The sequence below is a fragment of the Typopeltis vanoorti genome, chromosome 9, assembly GCF_054136105.1.
Source record: "Typopeltis vanoorti isolate ZY-2024b chromosome 9, IOZ_Tvanoo_1.0, whole genome shotgun sequence".
NCBI classification, from domain to species: domain Eukaryota; kingdom Metazoa; phylum Arthropoda; class Arachnida; order Uropygi; family Thelyphonidae; genus Typopeltis; species Typopeltis vanoorti.
Window position 1 is genome coordinate 16,528,853 of NC_143557.1, and position 17,008 is coordinate 16,545,860.

Consider the following 17,008-nt stretch of genomic DNA (forward strand, 5'->3'; position numbering starts at 1 on the left):
TTTGGTTTTCCACTTTCTTTATTCTGATATTGCATTTGAAGGATGACAGTGATTTTAAATATTAATTTCGCCTATATCCTAATATCACATAATTTCCTGATTTATAATAATCAGGAAATATGTATATTTTCTGCTTTATAATTTGCTAATTTATAATAATTATCACATAGTTTCAGTATCGAAAAATTAAAGTTATGTGGAACAATTACTAGAGAAAAATAACAAATTAAATAAAAACTGTACCTATGTTTCATAACAGTTTTCGGGTGTGTGATAGTAATGCAACGGGGAGGGGTTTTAAACTATCAGAGGCAAAATAAAGTTCAATTCTATTGTGAAAGGAAATGAAATTTCACATTTGATATACATATTTTGAATGATAAAAATAAGCCAATGTATCGCTTACTTTAAAAATTGGAGAATAAAATATCTGAATTATGCAGAAAATATAAATTTAAATCATAACTGTTAATTTCATTTTGTAATGACCAATTATACAAGGAAACCAAGAAAGTGAAAGTACAAAGAAGAGTAGATTACTATACAACATGAAGAAAAAATTTAGTAATATAATTAAAGAATTTCATGTTATTCTCTATAAAGCAAAGTTGCTCAAGCGTGTCCTAAAGGAAATCTGTGAAGTATTATTCGATTTCGATGGTTTGTACAAAAATAAAAATAATATAAACTGGAACATCGGCAGCCGGTTTTCTTTTCTTTTTTTAAAAGAATATTTCAAATAATTATCGTAATTAATTTCTTTGAGAACAAAGAAAAATCTTTTCTTTGTTCTCGTGTGTTCACATATTAAAGTGATGACTACTTTAATATGTGTGAGCTTGATCTGCTCCACATGTGTTATTCCCCACCTATGTTCAACATATATTTAAATAAAGTCGTGGAGTAAAATAATTTCTTTAATTTTAATTTTTGTTGGTTAGAATGTTCCAGATTTATATCTGTGATAGTGCATTGACCATTTTAAAATTAATGTAAATGAGCTCAATTTTCTCTCGTACTCTAATCAATACTGAGAGACAAAACAAAATATTTCTACTAAAAAGCAAACTTAAAATAGCATTCAGTTTGTACCTTCCGTAGTCTCACTTGTCCAAATATGAGGGTGGTGTGAAAAGTTCTCGACGACGACCATAGATGGCAACACTATTGGCAAGATTTTTTTTTTCTAAGTTGGTACATCTGTCATAAGCATCCATGTGAAATTGCAAGTCATTCTATCAAGTAGCTTGTTTTATACACCTGTCTGAAGCAAAAGTGTTGTCTGTATCCCTTGAAATGGATAAAATTGAATATTGTGCAATTATAAAATTCTTTGTAAAAGAAAGTTTAACTCCAAAAGAAATTCATTCGAAGTTCATAAAAGTTTATGGGCACTCTTCTCCTCTTCGTTTTCGACAATTAAGAAATGGGCTGCTGTGTTTAAACGTGACTGTATACCAGCCTTGAAGATAATCCACGTGAAGGACGTCCAAAAAGTGTAACAACACCAGAAATCATTGATCAAGTGAATGATATGGTATTGGATGACTGGCATGTCAAAGTGCATGAACTTGCTGAGACTATAGGCATATCAAAAGAATGTGTAGGATATATTTTGCATGAAGAATTGCAAATGAAAAAGCTTTCCGTAAGATGGGTGCCTCGCTTGCTCACAGCAGATCAAAAACACACTCGCATAAAAATCTCTGTAAAGTGCTTGGAGTGTTTTAACAAAAATCAAACAGATTTTGTGTGTTGATTTATCACTATTGGTGAGATTTAGATTCACCATCACACACCTGAATCCAAACAGCAGTCAAAACAGTGGACAGAAGCTGGTTGTTCAGTGCCAAAGAAGACAAAGTTGGTTCCATCAGCAAGAAAGGCCATGGCATCGGTGTTTTGGGATGCTGAAGGCATTTTGTTTATTAATTATCTTGAAAAGGGGTAAAACAATAACTGGGGCATATTATTCCGATCTTTCAATCAAACTAGACAAAAAATTCGTGAGAAAAGACCCGGTTTGCAGAAGATAAAATCATCTTTCGTCAGAACATTGTACCTGCCCATGAATGTGTTTTGGCAATGGGAAAATTAAGGGATCTACACTATGAATTGTTGGAATATCCACCCTATTCCCCAGATTTGGCTCCCTCTGACTTCTATCTCTTCCCAAAACTAAAACTCTTCCTCGCTGGTCAGTGTTTTTCTTTGAATGAAGAAGTGATTGCAGCTGTAGAGGGATATTTTGCAAATCTTACTGAGAACCACTACAGGCACGGGATAATGGTGCTGGATCATCGCTGGAATAAATGTATTAGGCTTAAGAGAGATTATGTTGAAAAATAAAAATGATTTTGAAATTATAAATTTGTTTTTTCATTGTTAGGCCAAGAACTTTTCAACTACCTTTGTAGAAGTCTCCTTTAATGCATCATCTTTCAAATTTCCAAAGTAGTCACGAAGAAAATTTTCACAAGCAACAGGAATATATTAATTGAGCAGTTCCAAATGCATTACAATACTAGAACTGTCCAGATTCCAAATTGCTCCTTGGTATATATATATATATCACTTGCCTTCGATTATTAGCTTCACAGTTCTGTATCCTAGTAATTCAAAATACATATAAATACTTTTCTGAGATTTGAAAACTTAACTCAGTAGTTTATTAAACCTCTTTGGTTCTGCTTCCTTGATTGCCTATTGTTTTTCTTGCTCTGCTGTTCCTGTTACCAAACGACAGCTATTTTAAAAAACAACTAACGTGCATGTCCGTTACCGAGATTCAAAGCAAAACTCAAGTGACAACATGGCTGCCATTGCTACATCACTCGCACATTGTATAGTAATAGTGAACACAAATATACAAACAACATACATAACACATTTCTGTACTATTCCTTAAGGATTATAATATATGGTAAGCAACATTACTACTTATAGCCACAATCAGTTAAGTTTCTTTTATATCAGTTACTGCTTAATCATATGGCAACTCCAATAATACTAAACAAATAATTGCATTACTAAATGACAAATCACACATATATATCTTTAGATTTTTATCACATAAAAAAAAAACAATTTCTCGTTAAATAAAATCACAAAACATACATAAGAACTGTAAAAAAATGAACATAATAAGCAAAACTTTTATGTGAGATTTTTATAGCCCTACATCAGTTGTGAGAAGTGCTGAAGAACATTATATATATCACTCCCATACGTAAAAGGTAGTAGAACTTATGGCAAGTTAGTGTTCTGTGTAGATGAAGATTTATAAAGAAGAAATCTGTTGACATATTTCTTGAAGAGATGGTGGTTGTAGATGTTGGGGAACACTTTATGAAGAAAATTGCTCCAGAGGACAGAGTCATTTGGAATAAAATAGGAGGAACAAGTTTGGTGTGTATGCAGATGTACTAAAAAGGAATGTTGGACAGCTGCTATTATTGGATGAATGATGGTTGCTAGTTCATTTGAGTTGTAGCCAAGGAAGTAACTATAGAAAAGACACAGCTAAAACAATGTATCAGTAAGATAGAAGTTGAAGGCATTTAGTGAGGGAAGTCATCTGTCAGCTGAATTGTACTTTTCTGAGCAGCATTTAGAATTTTTATACAGGTATATGTGTATCATCCCTGACATGTGAACAGTATTCTAAGGATGGGCCGTTTGAGAATTCGTACAGAGTTAGTACAGTATGGTGCAAAAAAACAGTACTGAATAACTACAACGATATGTTATGGAGTAAACAAGTTTATTAACTAAGAAACATATGATTACACATGATGATATGTTTATCCACAACTATTGATAGAATCTTGGTCGAATAAAGCATTAATGATGGTAGATTATGTGCTCAAAATGGACACCTTGTCTTTCAAGAAAGGTTTCGTAGTGCATGTGAACGAGAACAAGGATTGGTTGCATAATTTTATCCCTTAGTTCATCAAGATTTGAAGGTGGGTCAAGGTGGAATACGCATTCCTTCAACACATTCTAAACAAAGGCATCAAGTGATGTGAGATCACTTGATGCCTTTAGGGCCCAATAGCATGTGTACTGAAGGGGGTGTCGAAGTTCAGTATTTTTTTTTTTTTTTTTTTGTCCATACTGTAGCTGAATGGATGAAAAAGTGTGAAGTCTAGAGTGGAAAAGAATACATAGTTTTTTTTAGAGAATGAAGAATAGAGATGTGATCTATTTATGCCAGAAAAAGCTGGAAGGAAATGTCACTCCAAGAAAAGAGACCTTATCCTGTCTGGTGATTTGGGTATCTCTGAGGGTAAAGATAGTTTAGATCCATTTAGCAGGAGAAATGGCAAGACTGCAATTTGGTGGCATTTAACATGATCCCTTGCCTCATTGAAGGATATTATGGAGATTAGTATTTAATTAAGGCACTGATTGCAGATCATGAAACTCGGAATGTCTGAGCACATCATGATTTGTTGAATGAGTAGGATGAATGGAACTATTGTGCAAAACTTTGAACGGGATTGCAGATTACAGGCTCCTACCCTTCCAGATTCACCACATTGGTGGTGAATCTGGAAGGGTAGGAGCCATCTACCAAAGTGAAAACTTATGCTGGGTGGCAGGTAGACTGAAGGATGACAATTTACTGAGCAAGTGTCAATACCAGACATAATCATATGCTTTGGAAATGTTGAGTGACAGCAGATATTCTCCAGACCCTTTCATGGCATGTGTGTGTGGGAGGGGAGCATAATGTAGACCAAGAGATTGGTCTACATACTTGTATGTAAAGGTCTGTAGACCAATCTCTTGGTCTACAGACTTTTGAAGAGGATTGAGGTGATGGTAGTTAGGCAGTAGACTGACTATCTTCCATTTTTTTGAAATAAATTGGATATATGCTTGATTCTGCATTTGGATAAGTGCCATCTGATGATAAAAGATTGTTCAGACGATACAGGACATGTTAGCTTTGGAGTACGTGTGAGTACAAATGAAGTGATTCCACTGGAGGGGTGTTGGTACCTTAGATGTTTAGTATTCTGATGTCTTTATGCCAAAAAAAACAGGAGGTGTATGGCACTCAGTTTCCAGTATAGTAGGAGGCCATTTTCCTTGGTCATCTCTCCAGGAGTTAGAGAACAGCAATGCTAGGAGATCAGCGCAGTCTTTTATTGCTATAACAGTAGTGTCGTCTGAATGAGAGAAAGAAAGAGGTAGAAATGCAGGTGAAAATCACATCTGATGACCCTTTGCAAGGACTAGAAGGCATCGCTTTCCTTTGAACAGGAGTCAAGTTTTCCTGCTGTCATCCTCTATGAAGTCTAATTTGGATTTTTTGATAATTGTTTTGCATTTATTGTATGTTTCAGCATAGGGAGTATGAAACCAGGGTGGTTGTTGCAAGTCTCCTGTGGTGAGCTGAGATTTTTTTTTCTTTTTTTCTTTAACTGTTTTGGTGCACTTTTTATTGGAAGGTGGACAAGAATTTTTAGTACAGTGGGGAATGAAGGCCTTCATGCCAGTGAGGATAATTTCTGTTGTTCACTTAGAACAGCTGTTTAGAAAACAGCTGTTCTAAGTGAACAACAGAAAAAGAAGCAGTAGTCTGACCATGGAAAGGAAGAGTAAAATTTTGTCAAGGCAATCCCACTTGACACCATAGTTAAAGGATATGAGGTTGGGAATGATTAGAGTGGGGACATTGGTGTGAGTAGACACTTATTCAAGCAGGAAAAGAGGAAGGTGAACTCCTGGGGAAGTGACTTCAGCAGCATATCTGAACAGAAAACTGGTTAAACAGATTAAGGTTATTGGTAGAGTGGAGAAGGTTATCAGGAATTCAGGTTAGTTGTAAGAGTTGCACTAGGTGATTACTTAATAAAACTACATCTCATCCAGCCTGGTCAGCAGTGCTGGAAAATTGAAGTTTTAGACAATGAGGTCACTTAGGAAGATGTCACTATTTGATAGCTACATTAGATTGTAGAAAGTAGAAGTCAGCAAGTGGTTTAGGAACATTGACAGTTCCAGGATTTAGAGGATGATAAACACAGCAGATGAATGTTACTAAATGGGACAAGGAAACCTTAAGTCAGAGGTGGTGAAAAGCAGAGGATTCTAAATTTCACATCTGGCAGGCACTGTCAGATCTGACAAAGATACAGGTACCACCCCTGTGGTGAAAGGAATTGTGCGGTGTATAATTTAGAAAAAGAAGTTTAATTTGGACTGGTTGGTGTAGCTGCAGTTTGGGTTTCTGTTAACAGGAGGAGGTTAGATGTCTTGGTAATGTAGTACATTTATATTGAGGTGGACATGCAAGTAATTTTTACCATAAGGAATTTTGGCTTGTTTTATATATTTGGATTGCTTTTTTTTTTTTTCCCCCCACTGTAATTAGTTTTCAAAGGATGTTTATTTTAATTGAGGTAATACTGTCAATGTTAGTTGTATGTTTCGTTATCGAATACATATAAATATGAAAGTATAGAGTAGGGGCATGCAGTGGGGGGGGGTACTCTTGGACACCCATACACGGAGCAAATATCATGACCTTGACAGCACCTTCCTCTATCTGGATTCCTGCTCCAGATATGACCTTGCAGAGTATGTACAACATTATGTGTTGTCGGACTGCAAAGCTTCCTGACTTATTGAGAGATTTCAGGCATGTGTATCTGGTGCTGACCTACAACCCCATAATTTCTACTTCTACAACTTTGAAATGGAGGAGCTTTTGGATCTCTAAGTATGATTAACATGCCCTTGAAGGGTCACTCAAATTTCATGGAAAAGAATGGGTGGGTTAAAGAAACTGAAATCTCTACTCTGAAGGCCAAACCTAATATTCACCACTTGAAGCCTCGAATAAGTATGGTGTTGGTGTTTCACTCAGCAGTGAAGTAATTCTGTACCTACAGTATCTAGTTGGTATATGATTCCTGTTGGTATATACAGTATGTAGTTGGTATATGCTCCAGCTAGATATCCTTTTGCAATAGGAATAATTAATTGGTTCATAGCCAGTCTTGTGAAAGCAGACTACACCACGAGAAAATTGGATTGACAATTGACAGAGAGGCTGTATATTTATTGTTCATTGCCTGCCTGCTTTCATTCCTTAATATGGAATGCCATTTTGAATAAAATGATATTCTATAATAGCCAGAGTTCCTCTTTGAAAGAATTAATACAAGCTCTAAACATACATTGCTGCATTTGTGCTGATGCTCTTTGCACAGATAGTGAAACAATCTAATCCTCCCTCTGTTTATCAGTAACTTAAATACACAGGTGCATACTGATTTCTTAAAAGTCTACAAATAGTTAAAGATCATCCTCTAGTGCAGAGTTTCCCAAACTATGTTCTGCTGAACACCAGTGTTCTGCAGAAAGTGAATAAGTGTTGTGAAAAATTATCAAAATTAATATGAGCCTGGAATGGTTTTGAATGCTGCGACAAGTTCAAACATATTTGAAAATTAGGCGCCCCTCATTTTGCATGTGGATTGTGCTATTAAGGCCAGCACCTGCTGACGCCTTGACTCAGCCACTCACGGTTGTTGACACCACCAAGTGTGAGTGAAGTATGGAGGTATCTGTTGTAGGAAACGTGATCACAAGCAAGGTCAGTGCGATGCACTGTGGCCTGGCATGCCTGTAGTGTGCGGTTTACATTTTGCGATGCGATAGTGTGTGCTTGGCTTTACATTGAATACAAGACCAATGGTACTAGACTCTAACCAAGGTGTACCGTTAAAATTTCAGGATTTGTGAAGTGTTCCGTCGTGGGAGAAGTTTGAGAAACCCTGCTCTAGTGGGATGTTTACTGCTGTTTTCCCAGACTATTTGGATCCTACTTGAATGTAATAATTATGCTATTGAGCAACATCTCATAGAGATTGCAATCTCCATGATATGCAGAGTGATTTTAGAGTGTTAGAAACACATTTTGTCAATTTGAGACAACATGCAGAAGTTTCTGGAGCGTTATCTGTGTGTGACCGTATGATGAAAACATTTGCATTTCATTACTTGTGCTGCATGACAATATGTGCTGTCATGTAGCATCAAATTCTTGACATGTACCCTTAAGAGGTGTACAGGATATTATCATAGTACTACAGAAAAACTTACATCATTACTGACTTTCTATCAACAGTTTTCCTCCAAATCAATCTGTTATTTGTCAAGACTCCAACATTATTAGATCTTATATTTCTATAACATTCTGAGGTATGTCGTCAGCTTGATGCTTACTGAGTTGAATTCCAACGTTAGATAGAAAATAAATATCAAGAAGGTGGCAAGATATTCTGGAGGTTGTTGAAGAAGCTCAGAAATGGAGGAAAGAGTGCTGTAAAACCGGAGATATGAAAACTGGAGAAAAAGATATTCTTGAAGTATGGATTAATTACTTCAAAAAATTGCTAAATGAAACTAGCAGTGATGACAGCACAGTGATAAAAAAACACTAACCAGGCATGCAATCAGGAATACATATCCATACTTAATGTAGAAAAAGCCATCAAAAGTCTGAAATGTGGAAAGGTAGCTGGAGTAGATGATATTAGACCAGAAATCCTTAAGCATGGAGGTATAAATGTTTCACAGTGGCTACACTGCATAGTTCAGAGGGCCTGGACAGAAGGATGAATTCCAGAGGATTGGAGTAGAGCTCTCATAGTACCCATATATAAAAAGGGAAATAAAACTGATTGTGAGAATTACAGAGGTATTTCTCTACTAAGTGTTCCTGGTAAGATTTATGCCAGCATACTTGAGAAACGGTTGAGAAGGATTGTGGAAGAGAAGCATGGTGAAGAACAAGCTGGATTCAGGCCAAATAGAGGCTGTCAGGATCAGATATTCACTTTACGACAAATAGTTGAGAAGTCATGGGATATATTCCCATGACAAAGATCTGTATTTAAGTTTTGTAGATCTGGAAAAAGCATATGACAAGGTGCCAAGAGAGAAGCTATTCAAAACGCGACATTTGTATGGTGTGAGTGGATCATTATATCAAGCAATACTTACTACTCTTTATTTGAGTTGTAAGTCAGCAGTTAGAAAGGAAGTACAGGGAAATGGTTTGATGTTAAATCTGGTGTCAGACAAGGAGGAAATGGATCCATTATCTATATGGATTACATTATGAAGGAAAGTGGTATTAAACCTGATATCAAAATTGGAGATGTTAATGTCAGCTTCTTGCGTTATGCGGATGATGTTATACTTCTAAATAAATTCGTTACAAGTCTGCAAGATCCCTGACTAAATTGAATAAATGTTGTGATAGATATGGTATGAAGTTCAGCAATAACAAGAGAAAGATAATGAAAATAGGCAGAAGCATTGAAAATATCAGCTGCATTGTGAATGGAGAACCTATAGAACAAGTAAAACATTTCAGCTACTTAGACACGATTTTTTGAAGATGGTAAATTAAGTATGGAAATAGAGAACAGAATCAACAAAGCTGGTATGGTAGGAAGTCAAATGAATAAATTTATATCGAATAAGAGAGAAATCCGTATATTATCGCGTATAATGTGAAAAATTTATGGTAAAAAATACTACTTATAGTTAGTGGTTCGCATTATATGCGGATCCTAAAAAATATAACATCTTATTAGACTTTCACACACAATATACTACCTAATGCCTATGCAACCAAATCTACTTGACCCACTCGCATTCAGCGACCGAGCGCACATTGTATCTGCGCATAAAGCTACTTACATTACTGGCTTTATGCGCAGATACGATGCACGCTCGGTCGCCGAATGATAGAGCACAGTTAGATATATCGGTTTAACCACGGTTCATTTTAAATATTATTTGTTAAACAAACTTAGCCTATAAATGAGCCAACAGAAACGTAAACATTCATCTTTTGAAGCAGGATTTAAATTGCATGTTGTTCAATTTGCAGAAGAACATAATAGCAGTGCTGCTATGAGAGAATTTGGTGTAGCAGAGAGTAATATTAGACTTTGGCGTAAGCAAAAAGATAGTCTTTAAAAAATCCCCAAAATGAAACGTGCCTGTCGTGGAGATGTAGCATCCTTTTCAAAACTCGAAGAAGAGCTAAATGAATGGATTTTGACGCAACAACAAGATGGCATTATAGTAACAAGAAATGCAATTCGTTTTCGAGCTCCAACTCAAGAATGGTAAATTCAAGGACACGCCAGATATTTCATCTTTTCTTGCTTCACCTGGGTGGTGCAACAGATTTATGGGACGCAAAGCATTAACATTACGAGACCGAACAAAAATTGCGCATTAGTTACCGAAGCAGCTTGAAGAAAAAGTGTAGTCCTTCCATAAATTTATCATAAAATTACATTAGTGTCACGGATATGGACTTTCCCAAATTGGCAATATGGATGAGACGCCCATGTACTTTGATATGCCTGGGAATCGAACAGTGAACTCAGTCGGTGAAAAGGGTGTCTTCATAAAAACAACGGGGCATGGAAAAATGCATTTTACTGTTGTTCTAGCATGCATGACAGATGGAACCAAATTAAAGCCGACAGTGATATTTAAAAGGAAGACAATTCCGAAGCATATGAAATTTCCACCAGGTGTAATTGTTCGTGCCAATCAGAAAGGTTGGATGGATGAAGAAGGTGTACAATTGTGGCTGGGTCAAGTATGGAACATACATCCAGGTTGCTTGTTACGTAAACAAAGCATGCTAGTCTGGGATATGTTCCGGGTGCATTTAACGGAGGCAAGCAAAGAGAAAGCACGTGAGCTATGTACAGACCTAGCAGTCATACCTGGTGGTCTAACTTCCGTTTTGCAGCCGCTTTATGTCAGCTTGAATAAGCCGTTTAAAGATCACTTAGGTGAAAAATGGAGAGAATGGATGTCATCTGGTTTGGTGAAGATGACGAAGGGTCGGAATTTTCAGAAGCCTGAGATCACCCTAGTCACCAGCTGGGTTAAAGAAGCATGGGATTCGATACCATCTGAAATGATTCAACGCTCATTTCTTGAATGTGGAATAAGTAATTCACTGGATGGATCCGAAGATCATGTCATATATGAAAGCAAGGATGACGCACAACAAAATGGAAAGCATGAAGACGATGACGACAACTGCTACACTAACGACGCAATCCCTACAGATGAATTTATAAATGAAATGTTTGATGACTCAAAAGATGAAGAAGAATTTAAAGAATTTTAAAATAAATATTTCTTTCGTTAATTCGTATTGTATTATTTATAATGTTATGGAACAAGATTATACGTGGATCGCATTATACGCGATAATATACGGTAGTCAAAACACTAAATTAGCTGTATACAAGACAGTGTTCAAACCAATTTTAACTTATGGATCTGAGAGCTGGGTCAGAAGTAAAACACTTGACCAAAGACTAGAGACCACAGATATGAGCGTCCTGAGAAAGATTAAGGGCGTGAACAGATGGCATTATTGACAATATATTAAAGACGATGATATTAGGAAAGAACTTGACATTGTTAGCATCCAGGAATGTGTTAGCAGAGCTAATCTCAGGTGGTATGGTCACTTAAACAGAATTGGAGAGGAAAGATTACCAAAACAAGTGTTCTCTGCCAGGTTGGCAGGAAAAAGACCCAGAGGAAGATTAAGATGTGGATTGATATGGTAAAAACTGCCTTAGAAGATAGAAATATAAGATCTGACAATGTTGTAGCTTTGACAGGTAACAGATTGATTTGGCAGAGAATTGTAGGTAGGAAGGAAGTTGGTAATGATATAAAATTTTCATGTAGTACTATCACATCCTGTACACCTCTTAAGGGTAAATGTCAGGAATTTGATGATGATGATATTTCTATCTTTTAATGCACTTTTACTGTATCAACCCACCTATATCTTGGACTTCCTTGGGATCATTTTCCAGGCAGCAGAAATTTGTTTTGCTAATCTTTCCTCTTATATTCTGTTTAAGTGACCATACCACCTGAGATTAGCTCTACTGACACATTCCTGGATGCTAACAATTTCAATTTCTTTCCTAATATCGTCGTTTTTAATATGATGTTGCCATTGCCATCTGTTCATGCCCCTAATCTTTCTCAAGATTCTCATATCTGTGGTCTCTAGTCTTTGGTCGAGTGTTTTATTTCTAACCCAGCTCTCAGATCCATGTCAAAATTAGTTTGTACACTGTCTTATATACAGCTAAATTAGTGTTTTCACTAATTTCTCTTTTATTGCATATAAATTTATTCAATTGACTTCCTACCAAAACCTTTGTTGATTCTACAGTCTATTTACATATTTAATTTACCATCATCACTAAAAATTGTGCCTAAGTAGCTGAAATATTTTAGTTGTTCGATAGGTTCTACATTCACGATGCAGTTGATATTTTCAGTGACTTTGTCTTATTGCTGATTTTCATACCAAATTTATTACAACAGTTATTCAATTTAGTCTGGAAATCTTGCAGTCTTCTACTGAATTTATTTAAAAGTATATCGTCATTTACATAACGAGGCTGAGATTATCATTTTCAATTTTGATATCAGGTTTAATACAGCTTTCATTCATTATGTGATCCATATAGATAATGAATAAACAGAGGGGACAATGTATGTCTTTGTCTGACACCAGATTTAACATTAAACCATTTCCTTTACTTAAATTCTAACTGCTGACTTATAACTCAAATAAAGGCTAAGTATTGTTTGATATAATGCCCCATTGGCATCATATTACTGTAGCGTTTTGAGTAGCTTTTCTCTTAGCACCTTGTCATATGCCTTTTGCAGGTCTACAAATCTTAAATACAGATCTTTGTTATATTCTTCACCAAGCTTCCCTTCCACAATCCTTCTCAGCTGTTTCTTAAGTATATTTGCATAAATCTTACCAGGAACACTTGGTAGAGAAATACCTCTGTAATTCCCACAGTCAGTTTTATTTCCCTTTTTATATATGGGTACTATGAGAGCTCTACTCCAATCCTCTGGAATTCATCCTTCTGTCCAGGCCCTCTGAACTATGCATTGTAGCCACTGTGAAACTTTTATACCTCCATGCTTAAGGATTTCTGGTCTAATATCATCTACTCCAGCTGCCTTTCCACATTTCAGACTTTTGATGGCTTTTTCTACTTTAAGTATGGATATGTATTCCTGACTGCATGCCTGGTCAGTGTTTTTTACCACTGTGCTGTCATCACTGCTTGTTTCATTTAGCAGTTTTTCAAAGTAATTACTCCATACTTCAAGGATATCTTTTTCTTTCGTTTTCATGTCACCTTTATCATCTATAATTCCTTTTACAGCACTCTTTCCTCCATTTCTAAACTTCAACAACCTCCAGAATATTTTGCCACCTTCTTGATATTTATTTTCTATGTTCTTGCCAAAGTCTTCCCATGACTTTTGTTTAGCTAGTTTTACACATTGTTTAGCTTTCTTATGTTTGTGTCTTTATTCTCTAAGAGCACAAGCTGACTTATTTGCCAGTACTTTTTACATGCTTTCTTCTTTTCCTTCATTGCCTCTTTAACTTCCTGTGTCCACCATGGAGTTCTGATTTTTCTATCCTTGCAGACAACCTCACCACATGCCTCTCTGTCTGAATCAATCAGGGCTTTCTTCAAGGCTTGATACTAAATCTCCATGGTTTTGTTCCTGTTCTCGAAATCTTTCATTTTTTCTTGAATAATGTTTGTCTACAGTTCACATCTGAGAGCTACCCAACTGTTATTTGCTTTTAAACTTTCTTACATGTTCTTCTTTTGAATATGAAATTCAATTTTATCTTGTTCAAGACTAAATGGTGATCAATTTCAGATCCTCTGTACACACTAGTGTTTTGCACCAGTGAGAAAACATCACTATGAACAATAACATAGTCAATATTTCCTACTCTGCTGTTTAGATCTCTAATAATTACCAAGCAATACTTAGTCTTTATTTGAGTTGTGAGTCAGCAGTTAGAATTGAAGGAAGTACAGGAAGATGGTTTAATGTTAAATCTGGTGTGAGACAAGGATGTACATTATCCCCTCTGTTATTCATTATCTATATGGATCACATTATGAAGGAATGTGGTATTAAACCTGATATCAAAATTGGAGATGTTAATGTCAGCTCTTTGCTTTATGCGGATGATGTTATACTTCTAAATAAATCCGCTACAAGTCTGCAAGATTCTCTGACTAAATTGAATAGCTGTTGTAATAGATATGGTATAAAGGTCAGCAATAAAAAGACAAAGACAATGAAAATAGGCAGAATTATTGAAAATGTCAACTGTGTTGTGAATGGAGAACCTGTGGAACAAGTAAAACATTTCAGCTACTTAGGCACAGTTTTTACTGAAGATGGTAAACTAAATATAGAAATAGACAACAGAATCAGCAAATCTGGTATCGTGGGAAGTCAATTGAATAAATTCATATGGAATAAGAAAGAAATTAGTCGGAACACTAAATTAGCTGTATACAAGACTGTGTTCAAACCAATTTTAACTTATGGATCTGAGAGCTGGGTCAGAAGTAAAACACTTGACCAAAGACTAGAGACCGCAGATATGAGAGTCCTGAGAAAGATTAGAGGCGTGAACAGATGGCATCAATGGCAATATCATATTAAAAATGAGGATATTAGGAAAGAACTTGACATTGTCAGCATCCAGGAATGCGTTAGTAGAGCTAATCTCAGATGGTATGGTCACTTAAATAGAATGGGAGAGGAAAGATTAGCAAAACAAGTGTTCTCTGCCAGGTTGGCAGGAAAACGACCCAGAGGAAGACCAAGATATAGGTGGATTGATACGGTACAAAGTGCTTTAGACGATAGAAATATAAGATCTGATAATGTTGGAGTCTTGACAAGTAACAGACTGATTTGGAGGAAAATTGTAGATAGGAAGTTAGTAATGATGTAATTTTTTCATGTAGTACTGTCATATCCTGTACACCCCTTGAGGGTACATGGCAGGAATTTGATGATGATGATGATAATTACCAACTTTTCCTTTCTCTTGTGTCAGCTGCTTTCTCTTAAACCTCACAAAATTCCTCCACTTCTATCTTAATAGAACCTTTTATGGGGATCATAGGCACAAATAAGTCATTGTCCAGTTCCCCATTCTGATATTTGCCCGTATCACTCTACACGATATTGCCTGCCATTCAAGACTAGCCTTGTATTTAGTGTTGAATGCTATAGCTATTCTTCTTTTCCCTGATTGTTATTGCTTGAATATAATATTTTTATTTATTGCTTAGAAAGATCTCACCAGTTTGTCTTTTTTGTTTTAGTAACTCCTATTATGTCGAATCTGTACTTATCCATTTCTTCTGCTACTTCCATTTCTTTGCCATTCAGGTTTCTTATGTTGATAGCTCCAAATCTTGAACTCTGATGTTGAGTTGGGATGTGTCTCAGGATTTGTTGTAGCTGACTTTCCACTGTTCACCCTGGTTCGCTTGTTAAAGCAACAAGGGCCTTTTTTTAACCTGGCAATGCCCCATCCAACTTCAAATTTTGTCATGTCATACCATCATTTTACATTGTGGTTTAAGCCAATAAGAATACAGTTTGGTCTACTAAATCCCAAATTGCCAGCCCATCTTCATTCATTCAGTATCCAGGTAGCTACCTAACAGGATGTACCACGATAAGGTGAGGTCAGAAGTGTTGGTTGTTTCTCTGCATTCCTTTAAAGGTTATGTGGATATCTCTCAGTTATACAGCTTTGATCCTTAAGCATCCCTAAAAAATATGCTAATTTTTTTAATCTTTTATATGTATATGTTATAAATAATGCTATTTTTTTAATCTATCAGCCACTTTTTTTTTCTGAAACTGACATTCATTTTTATACTATTATAATTTAGAAGAAATTAGCCAATATGTTCGTGAAGACAGGCCTAATAGACACAATTTTATTCAAGGACATGAATTTTCACTGGTGCTCTAGTAAATTTCGAAGTTTTCTCAATAAATCTGAAATTTTAAGTCTGAAGCTTAATAAATCTATAGTAAATTAGAATATTAACTGAACATGCACACTTTGAACTGATAAAAAAGTTATTGCTTTTTTATCAGTTCAACTGGCCATCTCTATAACCTCCATCTGAATGTTTAGTCTGGGCAAGATTCTCAGCATAAGCAGTGTCACAGTACAGGGAAGTGGGGACAAATGCAGACAGTAAGTTACCATGTGACTTCACAATGACTGGTCTGCTGGTAGCAGCTATTGCCTTCTAAAGGTTTGGGAGAAAGGTTGATAACATCATTTGTACTGAAGAGTGTTATTTTTCATTGAATGAAAGATGTGTTGATATACCACATTTGCCCACTACTTATGATTTCGCTCACATATTAATTCTGTCATTGCATTCATATTTTAATATTTTCATTTCAGATCTCTTGAACTGGATAAGAATCAGAAAGATCTTGTACTAAAGAGTAAGTGTATTCCTTTGAATATCTAAATTTTATTTTTTTGTTACATGAGAATACATCCTTTTCTTATGTAAGTAAAATGATTAAGTTGATTCTTGTGTTAGAAATGTAATGCAGTTGCTTACTGTTGTTATGCTAGCTGTACTGTTGTTTTTGTTGGTAATTATTAAAACACTTAAGGAATAGAACAACGTAGTTAAGGATATAAATTAAATTAAACTTTAATAAATATTTTCCGATATTTCGGCAACGTCACATTGACATTTTCTAAAGGAACTTACAAAAAAGTTACGTGCACGTTGGCACTACAACACAGAAACTGGGAATGAAGAGATGAAGCTATTGTTCTCCTAACAGTCCTGATGGTGCTCTCTAGCAGGCTAAGTAGGTGTTCTTTGCCATTGGGCTGAAGGTCTGCAGATGTATGCCTCCCAAATTTGGGGCAGTCGCATACAACCAAATTTGTTGAGGTTTGGAGAATTTCTTAGGGCTGAGGCTGATTCCATAAAGAGTCTTTCAAATTTGTATTTGCTACGGTGTATCACTGTAGCTTTCTTCCACCGTATTCTGTGGCGTG

At 35.8% G+C, this 17,008-nt stretch overlaps 1 protein-coding gene across 1 annotated transcript in view; it reads left to right on the forward strand.

Moving 5' to 3' along the window:
- Positions 1–17,008, forward strand: part of LOC150102901 (E3 SUMO-protein ligase RanBP2-like) — a 673,019-nt gene that overhangs the window by 44,452 nt on the left and 611,559 nt on the right. The window contains exon 4 of the mRNA XM_090397978.1: positions 16,391–16,434. Within this exon, the coding sequence (XP_090254104.1) occupies positions 16,391–16,434 (44 nt within the window). The remainder of the gene's footprint in view (positions 1–16,390; positions 16,435–17,008) is intronic.